This window comes from Rhinoraja longicauda, chromosome 14 (assembly GCF_053455715.1).
Source record: "Rhinoraja longicauda isolate Sanriku21f chromosome 14, sRhiLon1.1, whole genome shotgun sequence".
Classification (NCBI taxonomy): domain Eukaryota; kingdom Metazoa; phylum Chordata; class Chondrichthyes; order Rajiformes; family Arhynchobatidae; genus Rhinoraja; species Rhinoraja longicauda.
Window position 1 is genome coordinate 34,659,776 of NC_135966.1, and position 21,014 is coordinate 34,680,789.

Consider the following 21,014-nt stretch of genomic DNA (forward strand, 5'->3'; position numbering starts at 1 on the left):
ATCCCAAAGACATGCGGGTTTTTAGGTTAATTGTCCTCTGTAAATTGTCCCTAGTGTGTAGGAGAGAACTAGTGTATGGGTGATTGTGGTCAGCGTGGACACGGTGGGCCAGGATCTGTATCCACACTGTATCTCTAAGCATAACTAACTAACAAATGCTGGATCAGTTTATGTGTTCATGCAGCAACAAAGACAAGGCAGCATCTAACATGTTTCTTCGCACAAGAAAATCCTGAGCTCCCTTGTGATTTTCTTAATTTGTCTAAATTCCTGGTGGAACACAATGTAATACAATTAGCTGATATTGTAGAGTTCCTCCAGCACTTTGGTTTTTAGTTCACATCAAGTGCTTTATATGCACACCCAATAATTTTTTTTAAAAATCTATGTTACCGATATATGATCCACTTAATTAAATCTACACCTGCTTCAAAATGCTGGATCTGATTCTTAAAATTTTTCTTGGCATCCTTAGTCTATGATATGGAAGGAAAAAATGAATTGGATGACTCTTGTACATTATATCATGGAATGACTGCTCCTAGAATGATGTCACAAGATCCTTCTGGAGGTTAAAATTTTAGTGCACCGGGCCACATTCTCAATACCTAAGCTGTCTAACTTTCTGTAGTTTTGGTGGATATCCTCAACGTTTCCGGTTTCCTCCCAAAGACATGGGCGTTTGATTGGTCTCCGTAAATTGCCACGATCGTATATGGAAAGGATGAGAAAGGGGATAGCATAGTATTATCAATGGTCTGCGTGCTGTGGTCAACTATCAATGGTCTGTGGTCTGTGTGCTGTGTCTGACCACCTGTGGGCCAACTTTGTGGGCCAAAGTTCCCATGTTGTATCTCTGATCTAAACTAAAATATAGGGACATAAGAAATAGTCTATTCTGCAATTCAGTAGAACCACAGCTGAACTTTTATCTCACCTTCAGGTTTCTTTGTTCATCCCATTTTCTTTGCTTTCCGTATTATCTAAGCATTCATCATCTCGGCAAAGCAATGCCATTTTGCTAATATCCTAGCATCACTGAAAATCTGAAGCAAAATAGCGAAAAAAATCCCACAACTAAGACTCTAAGTCCCCACCTACTTTAAAAGGCTGGTGCCCAGGAAGAGCAAGGTGACATACCTCAAAAACTACTGACCAATGACGCTCACATCTATTGTGATGCAGAACATCGTGAAGATTGGTTCTGACCCAAATCACCTGCAGCCCTGGTCATGACCTGGATCCCTTTCATTTCATCTGGTACCACAAAAGATTGACAGTAATTGCAAACTTGCTGGCTCTCCACTCAAGGCTGTTGTTCATCAACACTTCCAAACTCATTGCAAACTCAGGAAACTGGGTCTCTGCTCTTTCGCATGTAACTGGATCCATTAATACCATCACAGACCCCAATAGGTAACAGGCAACAATGAATTAGAGTACAGGAGGAAGATTGAAAAGCTGATTATGTGGTGCCAAAATAACAATCTTACTCTCAACACGAGCAAGACCAAGGAGGGGAGGGGGTGGAGGGAGGGAGGGAGAATAAGGGGGGTTGAGGGGGATGGAGTGGGGGGAGGGAAGAAGATTAGATTTTATTGCCTTCCATCACAGGGAGGAATGTGGAGAATCTGCCGTGGTGGATGTTAACGTTAACTTTAATGTAGTTGTGCGTCGTGATGTAGTATCGTAATGTAGTTAATGTAGTATCGTAATTCGCATATCACTGTACCTTAATTGGTACACGTGACAATAAAAGACCTTTGAAACCTTTGAATGTGCTGGGAATAAAGGGATATGGAGTACATGGAGCCTTAAGGGATTCATTTAAATTGGCATAATGTTTGGCACAGACATTGTGGACTGAAGGGCCTGTTCCTGTGCTGTACAGTTCTATGTTTTTTGTTTAGATACACTTGACACTCTTGAAATAGATTAATACATGGCAAAGTCAAAATCCCCAGGCTTTGCTGCTGTTCACAGCTGTCGAGATTTAAAATTGAAAAATAATTGAAAACAATGAAACCATTAAAAACAATAAACTGAAATAAAAGATTAAATTATTTAATAAAACCTTCAAACAATTAAACAAATTAATTTATTTTGTTATAAATGCAGGTTTTATGTGCAAATACCCAGTGGAAATGTTGGGGTATTTTGTGCTGAGCTGTTCAAGCAGCCAAGTAATTGCCTGCAAGATTTACTCAGCACATTCAGAACTTTCACATTCATTTGAAATCCTGAACTTGCTGGCACTTTGAAGGTAAATGCTGGCAGGTCCTCACAGAACCACTAGCATTTCCGGGAAAATCCTGGCACAGAAATATTCCCTGCAATACTTTGGTTGGCAGGCTGCCAGTACCTTCTGTTCACCTGGCCTTGATAAGGATATAATTCCTTCTATTGAGTAAAGAAACAAGATTTGGTTTACGATCAATCAACTTATTGGCTATGTTATTCACTTACAATAAAAGGACACGCTGCATCTTGTTTATAAACATATTTTCTTTTAGCATATTTTAGTTTAACTTACAAAATCAAAACATCGTAATTCCATATTTCAATTTTTCCTCCTTACAACAGACTGAAGTCTGTGTCACCCACCAACTTTCCCATCTTGTTCCCCAATCTATTTAAATCTGGTTGAAGTGGAAAGAGCAGAGAAAATGGGGGCCACAATTGCTGGAGTCAGGGCTTGAAGAGTTATATGGCTGCAGATTAGAGCAAGGGAGCTGTGGAACGACAGAACAGAGGGTCTGAGATTGAGCTTGGGTTTCTTGGGGGTCAAGAGAAAACTCAGGGTGAAAAAGTGCTGTGTGTGGGAGAAGATAATAAGGATCAAAGAGAGCCATGGAGCACATTACAGGAGTCTCAATCCATTATTGCAATGTTCCACGTGCTAATAGATGATAATTTCTGATACAACTTGACCAAATTTCCTTAAGAGTTTCTCAAAAGGATTCTTGTACCCCTTGTGCACAACAAGTATTGCAATCACAGGGTCAAATAGGAATCAATCGAGGAAGCTCCCACTCAGATTTCTGTAGTAAAATAAAACTATCTGGAGATTGTACAAAACAATATCTGCTGGAGGAACTCAGAAGGTCAGGCAGCATCTGTGGAGTAAGAGGAATAGTCACGTTTCAGGTCATGGGCACTGATTGTAGAGTCTTGACCATCTCTCTGCCTCCTGGAATGCTGTCTAATCTGCCAAATTCCTCCAACAGACACAAGGAACTGCAAATGCAGGTATACAAAAAGAGATACAAAGTACAGGAATAGCTCAGCTGGTGAGGCAGGATCTTTGGAGAACAAGGATATGTGTCATTTTGGGTCGGGATGCTTCTTGAGACTGACGTAGGTGACATTTCAGATCAGGACCCCCTCCTCAGACTGAATGGGTGATGTTTCGGTTTGGGACCCTTCCTCAGACTGAATGGGTGATGTTTTGGTTTGGGACCCTTCCTCAGACTAATCACTCCTGGATGAATTCATGGATACGTGACGTTTCGGGTCGCAACCCTTCTGCAGACTGGTCATTCACCAAAACACCACCTATCCATAAGTTCCTCCAGGGGTTTGCTCTTTGCTCCAGATCCCACCATCTGTATTCTCTTGTGCCTCTACCTGGAGATGGCCCCAGATGCACTTCAGTATAGATTAAAAAGAATGTCAGATAATGCAGAAAAGAACAGAGTTTAGTTTCCAAATTCTCTTTTCCACGTGAAGTTGATTTCTCCTTCAACTACTGCACAGAATCAAACAATTTTTCCCAAGAGCACAATTTTGGAATGCAAACAAATGTTAGTTAAGTGACTTAAAGCAGATGTAGCAGACCCAGTCAAACATATGGAGGGAACGTGATAAAGCTACTTCTTCATCCAAAGAAGTTTGCATGTGGAATGTGTGCAGTTCGACAAGAATTTATGGTTTCCAAACACAAAGGCCTCAGTTCTTGCCCCACTTTAATACTGAGTTAATTTTCAACGATAGGTTTACTGAAAGTCACAATAGAACCAAAATAGCATGCAACAATTGGCCAGATGTCCTGTGTCAGCTGCCTAGAATTTCATCCATATAATGCAACAATGCTGGAGTCTGAAAGAAAGGAACAAGACACAGCAGATGGAAACTGAAAAAGGCAAAAGCGAGGTTCTTGGTTTAAAAGCATTAAGGAAGTGTGACTTAAATGTAAATTCAGCTCATTCATGCATATTATTGAATCGGACAATTGTTAAGCACATTTGCCTTCCTTTAAAAAAAATGACAAGCACTTAATTTCAACTTTAACTTGATTAAATCCCTTTCCTAGTTTCAAAATGAACAAGTTACAGCTGAAAAACTCCTATACCTAAATAGACTGTTTTAAATATAATACTGGGATAATTTAAAAGCTACCTTTCAATTTCTCAATTTTTAAAATAATTTTGCAGATAGCCTTTCATTTTGAGTCAATTTAAGGCAAAGTACGATAAGTAATATCACAAAATAAGCAATTTAAATTGAAAATAGTTCAACGTTAATGGACAGATTTTTCTGATAAAGAACTTGACTGCAATCAGAACGACAAGGACAAATGTTTTTTATGCCAAGAGCCGATTTAAGGTGAAGTTGTTTTGAAAACTGATGCTGGGAGATAAAGTACACTGAAACATCACTGGCAGCAGTTTTTACTCATTAAAGAGACAGAAAAGAAAAGCACTGTTCCTGATCAGTGAATAGAACGTTGCTAATTAAACATTTGTCGAATAATAAGTGTTGGTTCGGCTTCATGTGTCTTTTCAGTAACTTTTGGAATCAGCTCCTGCAGTGAAGTACAAATCATGGCAAGTACTAAACATAGCAATGGAATCAAAATCAGATTTGGGTTTTCATAAATATAAATTCTGGAAAGAGACAGCATGACTGCTTTCCTAACAGCTCTTAGTCATTGTCCTCTAGACTAATTGTACATTTTGTGGATTATGGAACAAGAATGGTTGTGACGCACATTGGACTAACATTTTGTTTTCCATGGGCTGAAGTTGGAAACGAAAACCAGAGCAGGAAGAGACCTTGCATTCCTGCCGCACAAAGGGAAGTTGCCTGGAGGAAAAGGACAAACTCCTTAATTGGACAAGCTTTCAGGATGTTGCTTTACAATGCATGAACTCCTGTGAGATAATCCACTACCCGTGCCAGACTTCAGTTTAGAACATTAACTCATGAAGAGCAGATGGGAATGGGTTTCAGCTGCAGTGGGTGGAAGTCGATTTGATGCAGGAGAGAGGGTGGGGGGATGGGTTCCAGGTGACGATCTGGCCTCAGAGCTGCCTTAGGTCAAAATTCTTGGGTCTCTAAAGATCAGAACGGAAACGGGGCAGAGGACGGATATCCACTTGTTTACATGCCTACACACTAAATGTAAAAGTAGAAATGTGCGTCACGATCATAAGCATGAATAGAATAAATGCAGATTTCAGGTGCTTTCCTGTTTTAAGTTTAGGTTTATTATTGTCATGGAGGTACAGTGAAAAGGTTTGGTTTGCTGGAACAATGAAGAACAGCCTAACATTAATCTGCATATGATTGACTTTTGGAAGATGCCAAGCCTTGGATATTTAATACTTCTGTTGTTTTAGTTTAACTATACATGGAAAAAGAAAGGTGCTATTCAAGCCGATGAGCTGATCTCATTTTTACAAATACTTTAAAAGATAGTAAAAGGCTGAATACATCTTTGCATGCATTGACCACAAATGCAACTTTACCAAAATATTGCATCAAATGTTTTTGAGGAAACTGAAAGGTCTTAGCAAATGAGGTTTGGATGGATGGTTAGCATATATTGTTTAGTTAACAGAAAGACATTGGGTATAAATGGATCCTTTGCTGGTTGCAAGATGCAATGAATAATGCTTTGGTGCTGAGACCTCAACATTTAACATTTAAGGAAATTACATGGATAGTGGCTCCAAGCCCAGTTGCTACATTTAGCAATGACACATAAACGGGAAAGGAAAACAATTTGAAAACAGACGGAAGGATATACAGATGATAGACACAAAACGCTCAGGAGTCTGAAGAAGGATGTCAACCTGAAACGTCACCTATTCCTTTTCTCCAGAGAAGCTGACTGACATGCTGAGTGCATTTTGTGCCTATCTTCGTTGTAAACCAGCATCTACATTTCCTTCCTAAACAAAGCTGTACAGATGATGGATAAGCAAAGACCTGCCTAAAGGAACATAATGTTGGAAAATGTAAATGTTAATTTTGGCAGGAAAAGTTTAAAAAAAAAAGCATTGTATCTATTACAGGGCTCTTGGATGTGGGGAAGTTTGTGTACCGAGTGCATGATTTGTTAAAGGCAATTATGGAAGTGCAGCGTGTAATTAGGGAAATAAACAGAATGTTATCTTTTATTGCTTGGGGAGTTGAGAATAGTGAAGTTGTGTTTCTATTATATGGGATACTGGTGAGTCCACATTGGAGTATTTTTACGGTATTGAGCTCCTTACATAAGATTGTTTTTTAATCCACTGGATGCAGTTCAGAGGTTTCCTGTATTAATATATGGAATGAGCTGTTTGTCTTCTGAGGAGGGGTTGGATGAGCTGGGTTTGTTACCCCTAGAATTTAGAGAGTGCAGGAGAACTTGACTGATACACAAAAGATCTTGAAGGGTGGTGACAGGATGGACAAGAGGGCGTTTTCTGCTGTGGGGGAATCCAGAATGAAGGGTCACTGTTAAAAACAGAGACTAGGTGTTTTGTTTTTCTCCGAGGGTCTTTAGATGTTAGCGATACAATGCAGAAATAGGCCCTTTGGCCCACCGAGTCCAAGCCACACAGTAATCACCCCATACACCAACACTATCTTCCACACACTAGGGACAATTTCTACGAAAGCCAATTAACCTACAAACTTGTCTTCAGAATATGGGAGGAAACCGGAGCACCCGGAGGAAACCTATGCGGTCAACGGGAGAACATATAAACTCCATACAAACAGCACCCATAATCAGGATTGAACCCGGGTCTCTGGCATGATAAGGCAGCAACTCTACCACTGCGCCACTTTGCCATCCCAAGTGTTATTTTTTTTGTGTCTCAAAGTCAAGGGTTTGGAACATGCTTCTACAATGAGCTTCAGAAGCAAAGTCTTTGAATACTTTTTAAGGCAGAGGTAGATAAATTCTTTATAATAAAGGGACAAAAAGACTATGACTATGCAGGAATGGAGCGTTTAAGTTACAATCAAATCAGATCCTATCGTACATCACAAGTAACCTTCTGCCAAACTAGAGCTTTAACTTCCAATCTCTGTCCTTTAACCAATTCCTTATTTAGGATATCTAATCCTCACCTCCAAATACATGAGCCATTATTGTATGCAACAGATTTGTATGCAGATATACCATACCCACTAATACCTATTATTCACTCTGTTCACTGCATCCTCAAACAAGCATTACTTTTTCTTAAACCATGTTGTCTCCAACTAATAGAGAAAGAAGGAACTGCAAGCCGGTTTACAAAAGACACAAAGTGCCTGACATCCTGAGTTACTCCACTAATTAAAGGGAGGCACAGAATTGCAGTAGTGCTGCCTTGCAGCACCAAAGACCTGGGTTTGATCCTGACCGCGGGTGCTGTCTGTACGGAACCTGTATGTTATCCCTGCAACTGCATGGGTTTTCTCCGGGTGTTCCGGTTCCCTCCCACTTTCAAAGACATACACGTTGGTAGGTTAGTTGGCCTCTGTAAACTGTCCCTGATGTGTAGGATAGAACTAGTGAACAGGTGATCACTGGTCGGCGTGGGCACAATGAGCTGAACATCCAGTTTCCAAGCTGTACCTCTAAAACTAAAACTAATATGATTTTGTCTGAGGAAGGGTCTCGACCCGAAACATTGCCTGTTCCTTTTCTCCAGGGTTGTTGCCTGACCCGCTGAGTTACTACAGCCTCTACGTCTGTGTTCGATTTAAACCAGCATCTGGAGTTCCTCCCTACATGTTATTTTCTACTTGCCCACTAATATTACCTTGCAGAAAGATGCCTATGGTCATGTCACACTTTGGTGGAAGGAATGAGAGAAGACAGCCATTCGGTCTACTATGCCTAAAATAGCCTATTGAAAAGTATAACTGAATGTCCCTCTTGTTCCTCAAAGCCCCTGAAATGCTGTTAAAAGAATGTTGAAAACTAAATAAAATGCAAACTACAATCTATGTGAGAATCGATAATGACCGGAAAGGAACATATTTTGAAAGGCTGATAATGCAACAGAACCAATAATCTGAAATGAAAAAGGTTGCTTTGACAAGAAGATAAACATGGCTAATCCTTGTGTTAAGAAAGGAAAGCAAAGAAAAAAATGAGGCAGAGAATGTCTATTTAGAGATGTAGGCGAGACGTTGAAAGCAGTCTAGAATTGTGACTGAGAATCAATCAAGGTAGATAACATCCAGAAGACAGGAAGCCATAAAAATAAAAAAAAGAACAGGAATTCTGCTTGGGCGATATATTCAGAGTTGAGGCATGATAAGCAGATGACTGAAATTTCACAGTACTATTAATAACCTGGTTTTTAATAAAACTTTAAAACAAATCATTTCTTGCAGAACTCAAGCCAGCTAAATGTTAATTGATGTACAAAGCTATAAAGAGGAGACACAGTATGCTTCCAGACAGTTTTCCCACTTGTAGATTAGTAACATGAGAAGAATGTCTATACAAATGCCACATCGTTAAAACAAAGTATGTTTAAGGGATCAAATTCCTATGCATGCAGATTCCAAGAAGTGTTCCAGAAAACTTTAAATATTCAAACTGAGATGAATACAGGAACATATGGTGACACAGAAATCGACGTTGAAGTTCACGACTGAAATCGAAGCATTGAGTCCAGCGAGGCAGTGAGAGATTGAATGACCTCCATTGCTAGTGCATGGACATGGAAATATTGACAAGTGCTCTGCAGCTAGCAGACTGGTTCCTGACAAGTCACTATCTAGATATGAAAACAGTGTGAGACAACACATATTAACCAAATCCGGACCACAAAATGGGGGGGATAAAATTGGGGCATAGTGGCGCAGCGGTAGAATATAGCGCCAGAGACCCGGGTTTGATACTGACTAAGGGTGTTGTCTGTATGTAATTTACACGTTCTCCCTGTGACTCAGTCGGTTTTCTCCGGGTGCTCCGGTTTCCTCCCACACTCCAAAGATGTACAGGTTTGTAGGTTAATTGGTTTGGGTAAAATTGTAAATTGTCCCTCGTGTGTAGAATAGTGTTAGTGTACTGCGTGATCGCTAGTCAGTGCAGACTCGGTGGGCCAAAAGGCCTGTTTCCATGCTGTATCTCTGAAGACTAAAAAGGCAATTGATGAAAGATTTCCGAAAATGGTAAATATGCAAGCTGAGTGTCTGTGCTGATAAGAAGAAAATTTATAATTCAGGAATGGTCAAATCTGCAACTTGCATCAATGGTGGATACAGCTGCAAATCATTCACTGAATCTCAGCACAAAAACACTGCAAAAAGCCACAAGGTACTGCAGTAATTCAACAGGTCTTGTAGCATCTCTTGAGAACACTGATAGGTGCTGCCTGAAGAATGATCCTGACCCGAAACGTCATCTATCCATTTTCACCAGAGATGCTGCCTGACCCGCTAAGTTACTCCAGCATCCCATGTTTATTTTTGGTATAAACCAGTATCTGCAGTTTCTTTTTGTCACATTATTAATACGGGCCATTTTGGATCAAGGCCCTTCTTCCTTGTTTCTACATTTTCCAATTTGTGTATTTGATTGCAATACAATTGAATGGTAATTAAGCATATTTGTAACTTTGATAGCCCAGGTGTGATGTTTGTAACAGCTATTTAATACGTAGAGACAACAGAAGAGTTATGTGGAGAGGAGTGGTGGGTGGGGAGAGAGAAATAAATAGAACTTGAATCGCTAACGAAAAATAAACAATAGTGATGTTTTACTCATTGTCCCACTAGATTTAACTGCAAAAGGTTTATGCATTTAAAAGACTAATTGGAGGACAATATTCATGCTGAACGTGATGCCAAGTTAGACTAATCACAGGTCACATTTGTCACCGTTCTTGTGCCCTTTCTGAATTAATTTTACAGCCAGCAGAACAGTGTTCTTAAAGCAGTTTTAGAACTAAATTTAGTGATCAAACAGCTGTATGCTCACAGATTGTTAAATATTTGATCAGGTTACCTCCCCCCACCCCTGTTCTCCCCTCAACCCTAACCCACCATGAAAGGGATTTACAGGAGTCGCTGCCTCAGGCAGCCATCATCATCAGAGACCCACACGACCCTGGCCACACACTAATTTCACATCTGCCAGCGGGAAGAAAACATAGGAGCGTATATATCTATATATATAGTGTAAGATATATATATATATATATATACATATATATATAAATAAAAATAAATAAATATTTTTTTTAAATAAATGTGTGTGTGCGTGCACGCAAACATTTTTTTGTTTATTATATTGCTTACAGAATACTATGTTTACTTATTCTGCTGTGTTGCTACAAGAAAGAATTTCATTGTTCTGTTTGGGACATATGTCAATAAAACACTCTTGACAAATGGTGATTATTGTTACAGATGTACCAATATATCTTTCCATCCAACTGACTAATAATTCATTATTTAATTTAAAATATCTAACATTAAATGATATAAACTGTTTGTAGACAGAATAATGAAAGGCCTGGATAGAGTGAAAGTGGAGAGGATGTTTCCACTAGTGGGAGAGCCTAGGACCAGAGGTCATATCCTCAGAATAAAAGGAAATACCTTTAGAAAGGAGATGAGGAGGAATTTCTTTAGTCAGAGGGTGGTGAATCTGTGGAACTCATTGCCACATATGGTTGTGGAATCTGTTAATGGATATTTTGAAGGCAGAGATTGACAGGTTCTTGATTAGTAAGGGTGTCAGGGGTTACGGGGCAAAGGCAAGAGAATGGGGTTGAGAGGGAAAGATAGATCAGTCATGATTAAATGGCGGAGTAGACTTGATGGGCTGAATGGCCTAATTCTGCTCCTCAGACTTATGAAGTTATGAAACAGGGCTAATCCATTCAGATTCTAAAATCTGTTATGTCATTTAATTAAACGGTGATAGCTCTCCTCACATTAATTTCGCTTTGATTCATTAACTCCCAAAAATTGTGTTGGTCTGCCTTAAAGCCATCAATTTCCTAGATTTCACAGCATTTTTGTAAGTGGGTTAAAAATGCCTTTCAGATTTAGAACATAGAACAGTACAGCACAGGAACAGGCCCTTCGACCCATAATGTCAATGCTGAACCTGATGCCATGATAAACATATCTGCTTGCACTTAATCCATATCCTTCCATGTTGTGCCTCTGAAACACTATTACATCCGCCTCAGATTTATGTGGAAAAACATGCTTCATGCTTTTCCAAAACATTTCTTCACCATTCAATCACTCTTCCCAACTCATGTGTTTGTGTTTCCTCAAAACAGCCAAGTACTTTTCTGATTCCAATGAACAAACCATTTTGCCTTTGAGATACCTGTATTCCACCACCTCCCACTCACCACGATGTCTGTTTGGAAAGCTGGTAAGCTATTGCTGCACTCTTGAGAGTTTAGAGGGTATGCAGTATACTAAATTAAGTGAATTACCTCATCCCTTAGCTGATTAATTTCGCTCAGCAGCTTCTTGTTATCGGTTTCCACCTCGGTTTTATCCGTCTCGAGCATCTGTAGCTTTGTTTGAAGTTCAGAGAGCTTTGATTCAAAATCAGTCTCTTTTTTTCTAATTTCCACCTGAAGTTCATGTCGAGTAGTCAGCTCCAAATCAAGCTGCAAGAAAAAAAATTACAAATATAAAAAGTTAGGGAGCACAGAAAATTGTCATTTTCCTCATTGTGCTTTTGAACCAGTATGCGATTACATTCAATTCTGACCGCATAGGAGAGGTGTTAAAAAAAAGTTATTTAATGAGTGAATTAAAGAAATGGCAATCAGTCTGTCCACCAGTCATCAATGCAGGATAACTGCAAGCATAATTGTCCATTCCCATTAACGTTTGGGTGTTCACTACAGTTCTAAGCAGAACAAGGGCAGTGAGTTATTTAGGCCAATTAAGTCAGGGGTGAGGCCATTAATTAAGTCCTAAAAAACAATGAAACTGAGCCTTGGACCTGGAAGAGGAATTAGATAGGAAGGTGGTACACTTCTACAGATGCGCCGCAGAAAACATTTTATAAGGTTGCATCACAGCATGGTTTGGGAACAGCTCCATCCAACACTGCAAGAAATTGCAGAGAATTGTGGATGCAGCCCAGACCATCACACAAACCAACCTCTCTTCCATTGACACTATCTACAATTCGTGCTGCCTCGGCAAGGCCATCAGCATAATCAAGGACCAGTTTCACCCCAGTCACTCCCTCTTCTTCCCTCTCCCCTCAGGCAAGCGGTACAGAAGTGTGAAAACACACTGCTCATGGACAGTTCCTAACCCAGCCGTGATCACGCAACTGAACCATCCCATCAACAACTAGAGAGTGGTCTTGAGCTACCATCTACCTCGGACTATCTTTAATTGGTCTTTACTGGACTTTATCTTGTCCTGTATGTCATTCCCTTCATCCTGTACCTGCACACTATGGATGGCTTGATTGTACCTTTGTACTTTTTGACCATTGCATCATTTGCATCTTTTTTACGGGGTTACGGGGAGAAGGCAGGAGAATGAGGATGAGGGAAAAATAGATCAGCCATGATCAAATGGAGGAGCAGACTCGATGGGACGAATTGCCTAATTCTGCTCTTATTCTGCTGTTTTACATCTGTCATTTTATTCACCAATGCATTATTACTATCATATATACTGTCAATTCTCAGAGCTTCATTTTGAGCAAGGAATTTCACTGCACCATGGTGTATATGGTAATAAACTAACCTAATCTATTCCAATCAAGTCAGAACAAGGACACCCAACTCAATTAAGTCAATGTCACAATATATTAAATGGTTCTTGAGTTGGCATTTGGAATCTGCTCGATTTCTCTAGGTCATACGTTCAACTTTCCTCACATCTCATCCTGCATTAACTCTGATGGTAACAATCGCTTTCATGGCATGCCCTTCTGCTTGAAGGACAGGATAACATTAACGCAAATCAATTGGCCTGCACAGACAGAAACCTCGTTTCCTGAGCAGGGAGAGAAAGCAGGGATTATGAGAAGTAACTGCAAAGACCAGAGCAAAATCATACCATCTTCCTTTAATATATCTAAAGCTCGAGGAAACACTGAGAAACAGCTGTAGAAAATAGAAGTCATTTGGACAAGTGTAATTGTAAGAACCATTCAGCATAAACTTCTTTAAGGCAAAAAGGGCTTGGCTAATTGGTTTGAGTTATTTGAAAAGATTATTCAGAGGGCCGAGGCAGGCAGTATAATTGACGTTGAGTAAATAGACTATCAAAAGTGTCATCTAGCATGAGCAATTTTGAGACGTGAGGGAGGGGGGGAGAGAGGGGGAGAGAGAGAGATGGAGAGGGGGAGAGAGAGAGAGAGAGGGAGAGAGAGAGAGGGAGAGGGGGATGGGAGAGATGGGGAGAGAGAGATGGGGAGGGAGAGATGGGGAGGGAGAGAGAGATGGGGAAAGAGAGAGAGATGGGGAAAGAGAGCGAGATGGGGAAAGAGAGCGAGATGGGGAAAGAGAGCGAGATGGGAAGAGCGAGATGGGGAGAGAGAGATGGGGAGAGAGAGATGGGGAGAGAGAGATGGGGAGAGAGAGATGGGGAGAGAGAGATGGGGAGAGAGAGATGGGGAGAGAGAGATGGGGAGAGAGAGATGGGGAGAGAGAATTGGGGAGAGAGAGATGGGGAGAGAGAGATGGGGAGAGAGAGATGGGGAGAGAGATGGGGAGAGAGATATGGGGAGAGAGAGTTGGGGAGAGAGAGAGAGATGGGGAGAGAGAGAGAGAGAGAAAGATAGAGAGATGGGGAGAGAGAGAGAGAGAGAGATGGGGAGAGAGAGAGAGATACAGGGAGAGAGAGAGAGAGAGAGAGAGAGATGGGGAGGGGGAGAGAGAGATGGGGAAGAGAAAGAAATGGAGGGAGGGTGAGAGAAATGGAGGGAGGATGATAGGGGAGAGAGAGGGTGGGAGATGAGGAAAGAAGGAAAGAGAGAGGAGAGAGAGCAAAGAGAAAGCGCAAAGAGAGAAGAGAGGGAAAGAAGAGAGCGAGAGGTTTATGTTAAATTTCTATCAAAGACAAATGTGGTACAGGGTACAATAGTGCATCCAACTCCAGGCTCTTATTAGGAGGGATAAACAGGCTTTGTAGAAGATATAGAAAAGATTTACCCGACTGGCTCCAAAATAAAAGTTAATTGAACAGGCTGCAGAACCCAGGATTACTCTCCTTTGACACCAGAAGGATAAGGAGATTTGGCAGAAAATGCAGGAACAATAAATAATTATGGACCAATGGCTAAGGGTCAGTGAACGCATAGGTGACTGGGAAAGAACCAAAGACATCAGGGTCAGAGGTGTACAGGAAGGCACAACTTCCACTTATAGAGGGGATATACTTAAGATAATTGGTAGAAAGACTAAAGGGATTATTCTTCAAGGATTGTTTCACCTCCTACAGTGTGGTGCAGATCTAAAACCTGCAGACTGAAACAAATTTGCAGCTTTTCATGGTGGGCAGTTTTTAATGAGAGGTTGTGGAAAATAAACATCATCTCCTTACCTTTTCATGAAGGCTGCATGTTGGTCATTTCTGCCTGACCAATATTTTGGATACTCTTTTAGATTTTCAACTTCTTTATTATGAATAAATAATGTCCTTCCACATCCTAAAGCTCCAGTTTCCTCCCACATCTCATAGATAAGTGGGTTTGTAAGTTAATTGGCCCGCTATAAATTGTCCCTAGTGTGTTGGGAGTGGATGCGAAAATGGAGTAACATACAACTAGTATGAAGGGGTGATCGATTGTCAGCGTGGGCTTAGTGGGCCAAGGGGCCTGTTTCCACGCCGTATCTCGAAACTAAACATCAATGAACATCAATTCAATTTCCCAATTTAAACAAAAAGACCAAAACATGGGGAATTTGTGCAGAAGGCTCAGACTAGAATCACACCTGCAATTAAATTAGAGGTCACTCAAATCTAAGTTGGCATTGAGAGCCAAATTATTTTGTTAATGAAAACAACTTAGACGGCACGGTGGCACAGCAGCAGAGTTGCTGTCTTACAGCGCCAGAGATCCGGGTTCCATCTTGACGACGGGAGGTGTCTACAGTGTTTGTATGTTCTCCCCGTGACCGCTCTGGTTTCCTCCCAAATGCCAAAGGCATGCAGGTTTGTAGTTTAATAGGTTTTGGTATAAATTGTAAATTGTCCCTAATGTGTAGATAGTGTCAGTGCATGGGATGATCGCTGGTCTTTAATACCGAATGGACTCGGTGGGCTGAAGGGCCTGTTTCCGCAATGTTTCTCTGAGGTCTCGAGTCCAAAGTAACGTCCCATGTTAATTCCTTTGAAATGCAACAGGTAGCCTTTTCTTTAAGCTATTAGTTGTAGACATTTGTATATAAAACTAACAACTGGCAGCTAGTTGAATATTCTAACAAAATTGTAATTAAAGATTTGACGGCATGATGTCTATGCAGCTGGGTGCGTGGACTTATCCATCAGAGCAAGTGTAGAGTCATATTTACCCTTAAAACTAGGTTACGCCTTACATTTTCACCGCTGAATTACCTTTTTTTCCAGTTCTGCAGCTTTGGTTTCGCTGATCCTCACCTTGGTTTTGTCAATCATGTTGTCTGGGAAAAAAAATCCATGAAAGTGTTTTTAAGCACATCCAATCTTGCCACAGTGCAGTTCTAATATTAGGCCAAAAATGAGATGAAATTACCATTTGCATTTGTGTATGTGGACACATCTATGGTTAGCTTCAAAGTGTCGAAACATAATTATTTTTGCAAACCTGCAATACAGGCAAAATAAAATCAAAGAACATAAGCTGTATTTACCTATTAAATGGTCCGTATCCAGAGTAATTTTTCTGCACTTGAAGTCTGGGTCACATCCATTTTTTTGCAGGACTATTTGAGACACGCATTCCTCTAAAAGCTTGTAATACTGTGGCCTAGAAACAAACAGGAACTTTTAGTTCTGGTATCTTTAAACTGAGGATGAGGGAACAGCACATGCTAAGACTTCAACATGTCAGAAAGGCACAGTTCTGGAGGCACACTCGAGAACAGTGGAAGCACGGGAAAGATGGTGTGGGAAATGGAGATATTGACTTACAAATTAGTAATTTTTTATTAAATTCCCAAGTTTAGATTTATATATTTAAAATAATGTAAATATAGCCACCTATGTGCAGAGAAATAAAAATATAACGAAGATAAACACAAAAAGCTGGAGTAACTCAGCAGGACAAGTAGCATCTCTAGAGAGAAGGAATGGGTTACATTTCGGGTCGAGACTCTTCTTCAATATAATCATTGGCTGGTGAGTGCACTTTCACTCGCCTGAAGGCAGGAGGGTGGACAGCCACAATGATTAAGGAGGCGCACAGGATATCTGTCTTTAAGAGCAAGATCACTACAGCAGAGGTCTTCATACTTTAGAACTACAGCATGGAAATAGGCCCTTCGGCCCACCTTGTTCGTGCTGACCAGCGATCACTCCGTATACCAGCAGTATCCTACACGTTAAGGACAATTTACAATTTTACCGAAGCCAATTAACCTACAACCCCATAAGCCTTTGGAGTGTGGGAGAAAACCGGATCTCCCAGAGAAAACCCACGTGGTCATCGGGAGAATGGACAAAATCCTGTAAGGACAGCCCCCATATTAAGGATCTAACCCTGATCTCAGATGCTGTAATGCAGCAACTCTACTGCTGTGCCACCATACCACCCCAACAGTCGTACTGAATGTATAAAACAGCTGCAGCTGGAATTCTATGCACATTTCTGGTCAACATACTGCAAGAAAGATGCAAAAGAAGGAGAGAGCATACAGAAGTGAAAATGATACCAGATTGGAGAATTATTTTTGGCTGGAGAAATTTTACAGGCTGGGGTTTACCTTGGCTCGAAAACACCGACAAGTTATCGAGAGTTAGTTAGAGCTCTAGGGGCTAGTGGAATCGAGGGATATGGGGAGAAGGCAGACACGGGTTATTGATTGGGGACGATCAGCCATGATCACAATGAATGGCGGTGCTGGCTTGAAGGGCCGAATGGCCTCCTCCTGCACCTATTTTCTATGTTTCTATGTTATTTGATGATGTATAAAATTAAGTGGTGCTCAACAAAATAAGATTACCCACTCCTTTAGATGAGGCATCAGTAAATAGAACAAGCCCTTTGGTCACAATGTCCATGCTGAACATGATGCAATGTTAAAGTATTCATCTCCGCCTACACGTTATCCACACTCCATGCAAATGGACCCATGCACCTATTGTGACTCTTGGGACCTATGCGACTATTCAACAACCACTTAAATGCCACTGTGGTATCTGTCTCCATCAGCACCCCTGGCAGCGTGTTCCAGGCACCCAGCACTCTGTGCAAAACAAAATCTTGCCTCACACATCTCCTTTAAACTTTACCCTCGCATCTTAAAGAAATGCCCTCCAGTCCTTGACGTGTTGAACCTGGGAAAAAGCTTAGCATATCTACCCCTCTAGCATATTTCATAATTGTATATACTTTCTATCAAGTCCCTCAGACTGATACTCCAGGGAAAACAATGCAAGTTTGTCCAATCTCAACACTTATCACTAATATTCTCTAATCCTGGCAGCATTCTGGTAAGCCTCTTCTGGATAGATCTGCAGAAATATGCGGAAGGATTGAAAGGAGCTGAGAAAACAACTCACTTAAAGATATGTGAGGTCTAGAGCTCATTGCTAAAAGGGTGTAGGAAACAGACACTTTTATCATCTTTAAAAACCACCTGGAGGACCAATGACCAAGAAGCTGCAGACAGATGGATGAAAGGCTGAAAAGTCCATTGTTGGCTTGCAGGGACATAATGGGCCAAATGGCCTCCTTCCGTCATATTATTAACACAATGGTTTCTTTTAAAAAGTATACATAATGGAAGTACTAAAATAAGTGCTAAAGCCCAAACGTTAACGATTTAAGTCTTCAGATCAATTAGTTCCTACTTCAGTTGATGATGACACCCATTGCTATTGACACCCATTGTGCAAGAAAGAAACAAAATGAAATACCTCTGCCCAGTGCCAGAAGTTTACATTGTCCCAAGTTCTGGTTTAGTTGAATGTCATGCTCCTAATTGTCATGTCTTGACTTCTGACTGGAAACCCCAAGAACAATTCCATCCAGCAAAAGTCACTATGATAAAGAAAATTGAAAAAAAGGACAAAGTGCTAGAATTAATCATCGGCTCAGGCAACATCTCTGGAGAACATGGACAGGTTACGCTTCGGGTCAGGTCAAGTCGAGTCTGAAAAAGGGTCCCAACCCAAAACGTCACCTATCCTTGTTCTCAAGAGATGTTGTCTAACCTGCTGAGTTACCTTTTTTTTCCGTAAACCAGCATCTGCAGTTCCTTGTGTCTCTAAAAATGATGAGAGAAGTATCTATGATGCTATTAAACATTCAATCTTTTGCTCAGCTGCCCAGTGCTGGAATGAGACAACGAACCTTAATAGTGCTACAAACAATGCATAGACCAAGTACCAGTGTGCCATCTGACCCATCAACTCTATTCAAAAATTACTTTGAATTGTATGAGAACCTTCAGCACGCAAGTGCTTTATGCTCCTCGCAAACTTCTTCCCTTCCTTCCTCAGCATAGAATCTCTTTATATTCCTTTCTCCCTTGTCCAGTTCCCTCATCTAGTTTCTCCTTCAAGTGCATCTATCTCTAACATTTCCTGAGGCCATGTGTTTTACATTGTAAATAAATCCTGGTATCTACATATACAGACCAATCACACAATCTCCTGGAAAGGTTTAAAAATTATGTTTAATTTAGATATATTTCTGGCAAACACCTGAAGGCACTCAGTGACTCAGATAGTTCCAAGCAAGCCACACATCCTGGCAATCCCAATTAACCATCAATTTATTCTTTCAGTGTTTAGGAGAATGAGCTAATTTGTGTACAGATCCACCACAGATTTTTGACATCTTTGGTTCCAGAGCCTTTCTGGATTATCCATTTCACTAGACCACAGAGGTCATGGCCTCCAAGAGAAATGCCACATTACCGGAACGTTCCACCAAGGCCGCAATGAGCCAAGATAGCAGGCCGCAAAGTCGGCGTCGGAAGACAGCTGCAGGAATGGATCTGCCGGCTCTGGCCAGGACAGAGTTCCAGCCGCAGGGGGAAAATGACCTGCCGATTGACGAGGAAGTCCCAATGAGGTTGAGATTGCAGACTCACCCGGCCAAGACTTCAAGTCCACTCATATATTTTGTCCGGATTAAAGGAGATGCCGGACCTCCAGTTGTCGGGATAGACAGGCACACATTGGTGGTGGCCACAAAATGCTGGAGTAATTCAGCGGGATAAGCAGCAGCTCGGGAAGGAAGGAATGGGTGACGTTTTGGGTCGAGACCCGAAACATCACCCATTCCTTCTCTCCAGAGATGCTGCCTGTCCAGCTCAGTTACTCCAGCATTTTGGGTCTACCTTCGATTTAAACCAGCATCTGCAATTCTTTCCTACACAATTGGTGGTGGACCTGTACAATAAGCAAACAATGAAGGTCATCAGCAAAAGGGGGGATATTGACTTGGAGATGGTGGATAGAATCTAATATACATGAGCAAGAGGCAATGCATTCTGGAAGAACTGGGGTACCAACAAAAAATTATGAAGCTTTGAAAAGAGTAAAAAAAAAGAAAATTGGCAAAAAAAAGAAACGACAACGTTTTATTGTACAAGTCAAATGAAGGTTGAAAAAGCATGAGTCATCTTGAGCCTTATAAACTGATGCATGGAATAATAAAGCAAGATATGAGAAACCATTGATAAATAATAGGGACTGTATCAAAAAGAGCATTGTGGCCAGTTCTCAACATCTTATCTTTGGAAGGTATTACGACCTTGAGGAGTCAACCTAACTTTGCTAAAAATAACATCAGGTGAGGGATTTCAGTTACACGGAAAAATTGAAGTGGAGTCAATTCTCCCAGAAGAGGGAATGTTAAAGGAAAAATTCACATAAGTGGATTCACAATTATCAATGACTTTTAAAGAATCAGTAGAAATTGCTCCACTGTGGGAACGTCAAGAAATAGAGGACACAGATTTGAGGTAATTATCAGAGAGATAAGTCGAAGGTATTTATTCACAAAATGCTGGAGTAACTCAGCAGGTCAGGCAGCATCTCAGGAGAGAAGGAATGGGCGACGTTTCGGGTCGAGACCCTTCTTCAGAAACGTCGCCCATTCCTTCTCTCCTGAGATGCTGCCTGACCTGCTGAGTTACTCCAGCATTTTGTGAATAAATACCTTCGATTTGTACCAGCATCTGCAGTTATTTTCTTACACTATCAGAGAGATAAGTGATTAATTGACCGATTAACTGACTGATTGAAACATACAGCATGGAAACAAGCCCTTCGGCCCACCAAGTTCAAGCCAACCATTGAGATTCTGTTTGTACTAGCTTTATGTTATCACATTTTCTCATCCACTCCCGACATACTTGAGGCAATTTAGAGGCCAATTAACTATAAACCCACACATCTTTAGGATGCGGGAGGAAACCCAAACACCCGGAAGAAAAATACATGCAGTCACAGGGAAACGTGCAAACTTATCACAGACCCGAGGTCAGGATCGAACCCAGCTCTTTGGCATGATGAAGCAACCATTCTACCAGCTGTGCCACTCTGCCGCCTTAAGATAAGAAATGTTTATTCTAAGATGCTATGATCTGGAATGCACAATATAAAAGGGAGCAGTGTCATTAATGTTCAAATAC

At 40.9% G+C, this 21,014-nt stretch overlaps 1 protein-coding gene across 1 annotated transcript in view; it reads right to left on the bottom strand.

Moving 5' to 3' along the window:
• Nucleotides 1-21,014, bottom strand: part of LOC144599769 (protein diaphanous homolog 1-like) — a 193,502-nt gene that overhangs the window by 158,625 nt on the left and 13,863 nt on the right. Inside the window, exons 2-4 of the mRNA XM_078411006.1 lie at nucleotides 16,059-16,174; nucleotides 15,784-15,848; nucleotides 11,682-11,861 (exon numbers count right to left, since the gene is read on the bottom strand). Of these exons, the coding sequence (XP_078267132.1) occupies nucleotides 11,682-11,861; nucleotides 15,784-15,848; nucleotides 16,059-16,174 (361 nt within the window). The remainder of the gene's footprint in view (nucleotides 1-11,681; nucleotides 11,862-15,783; nucleotides 15,849-16,058; nucleotides 16,175-21,014) is intronic.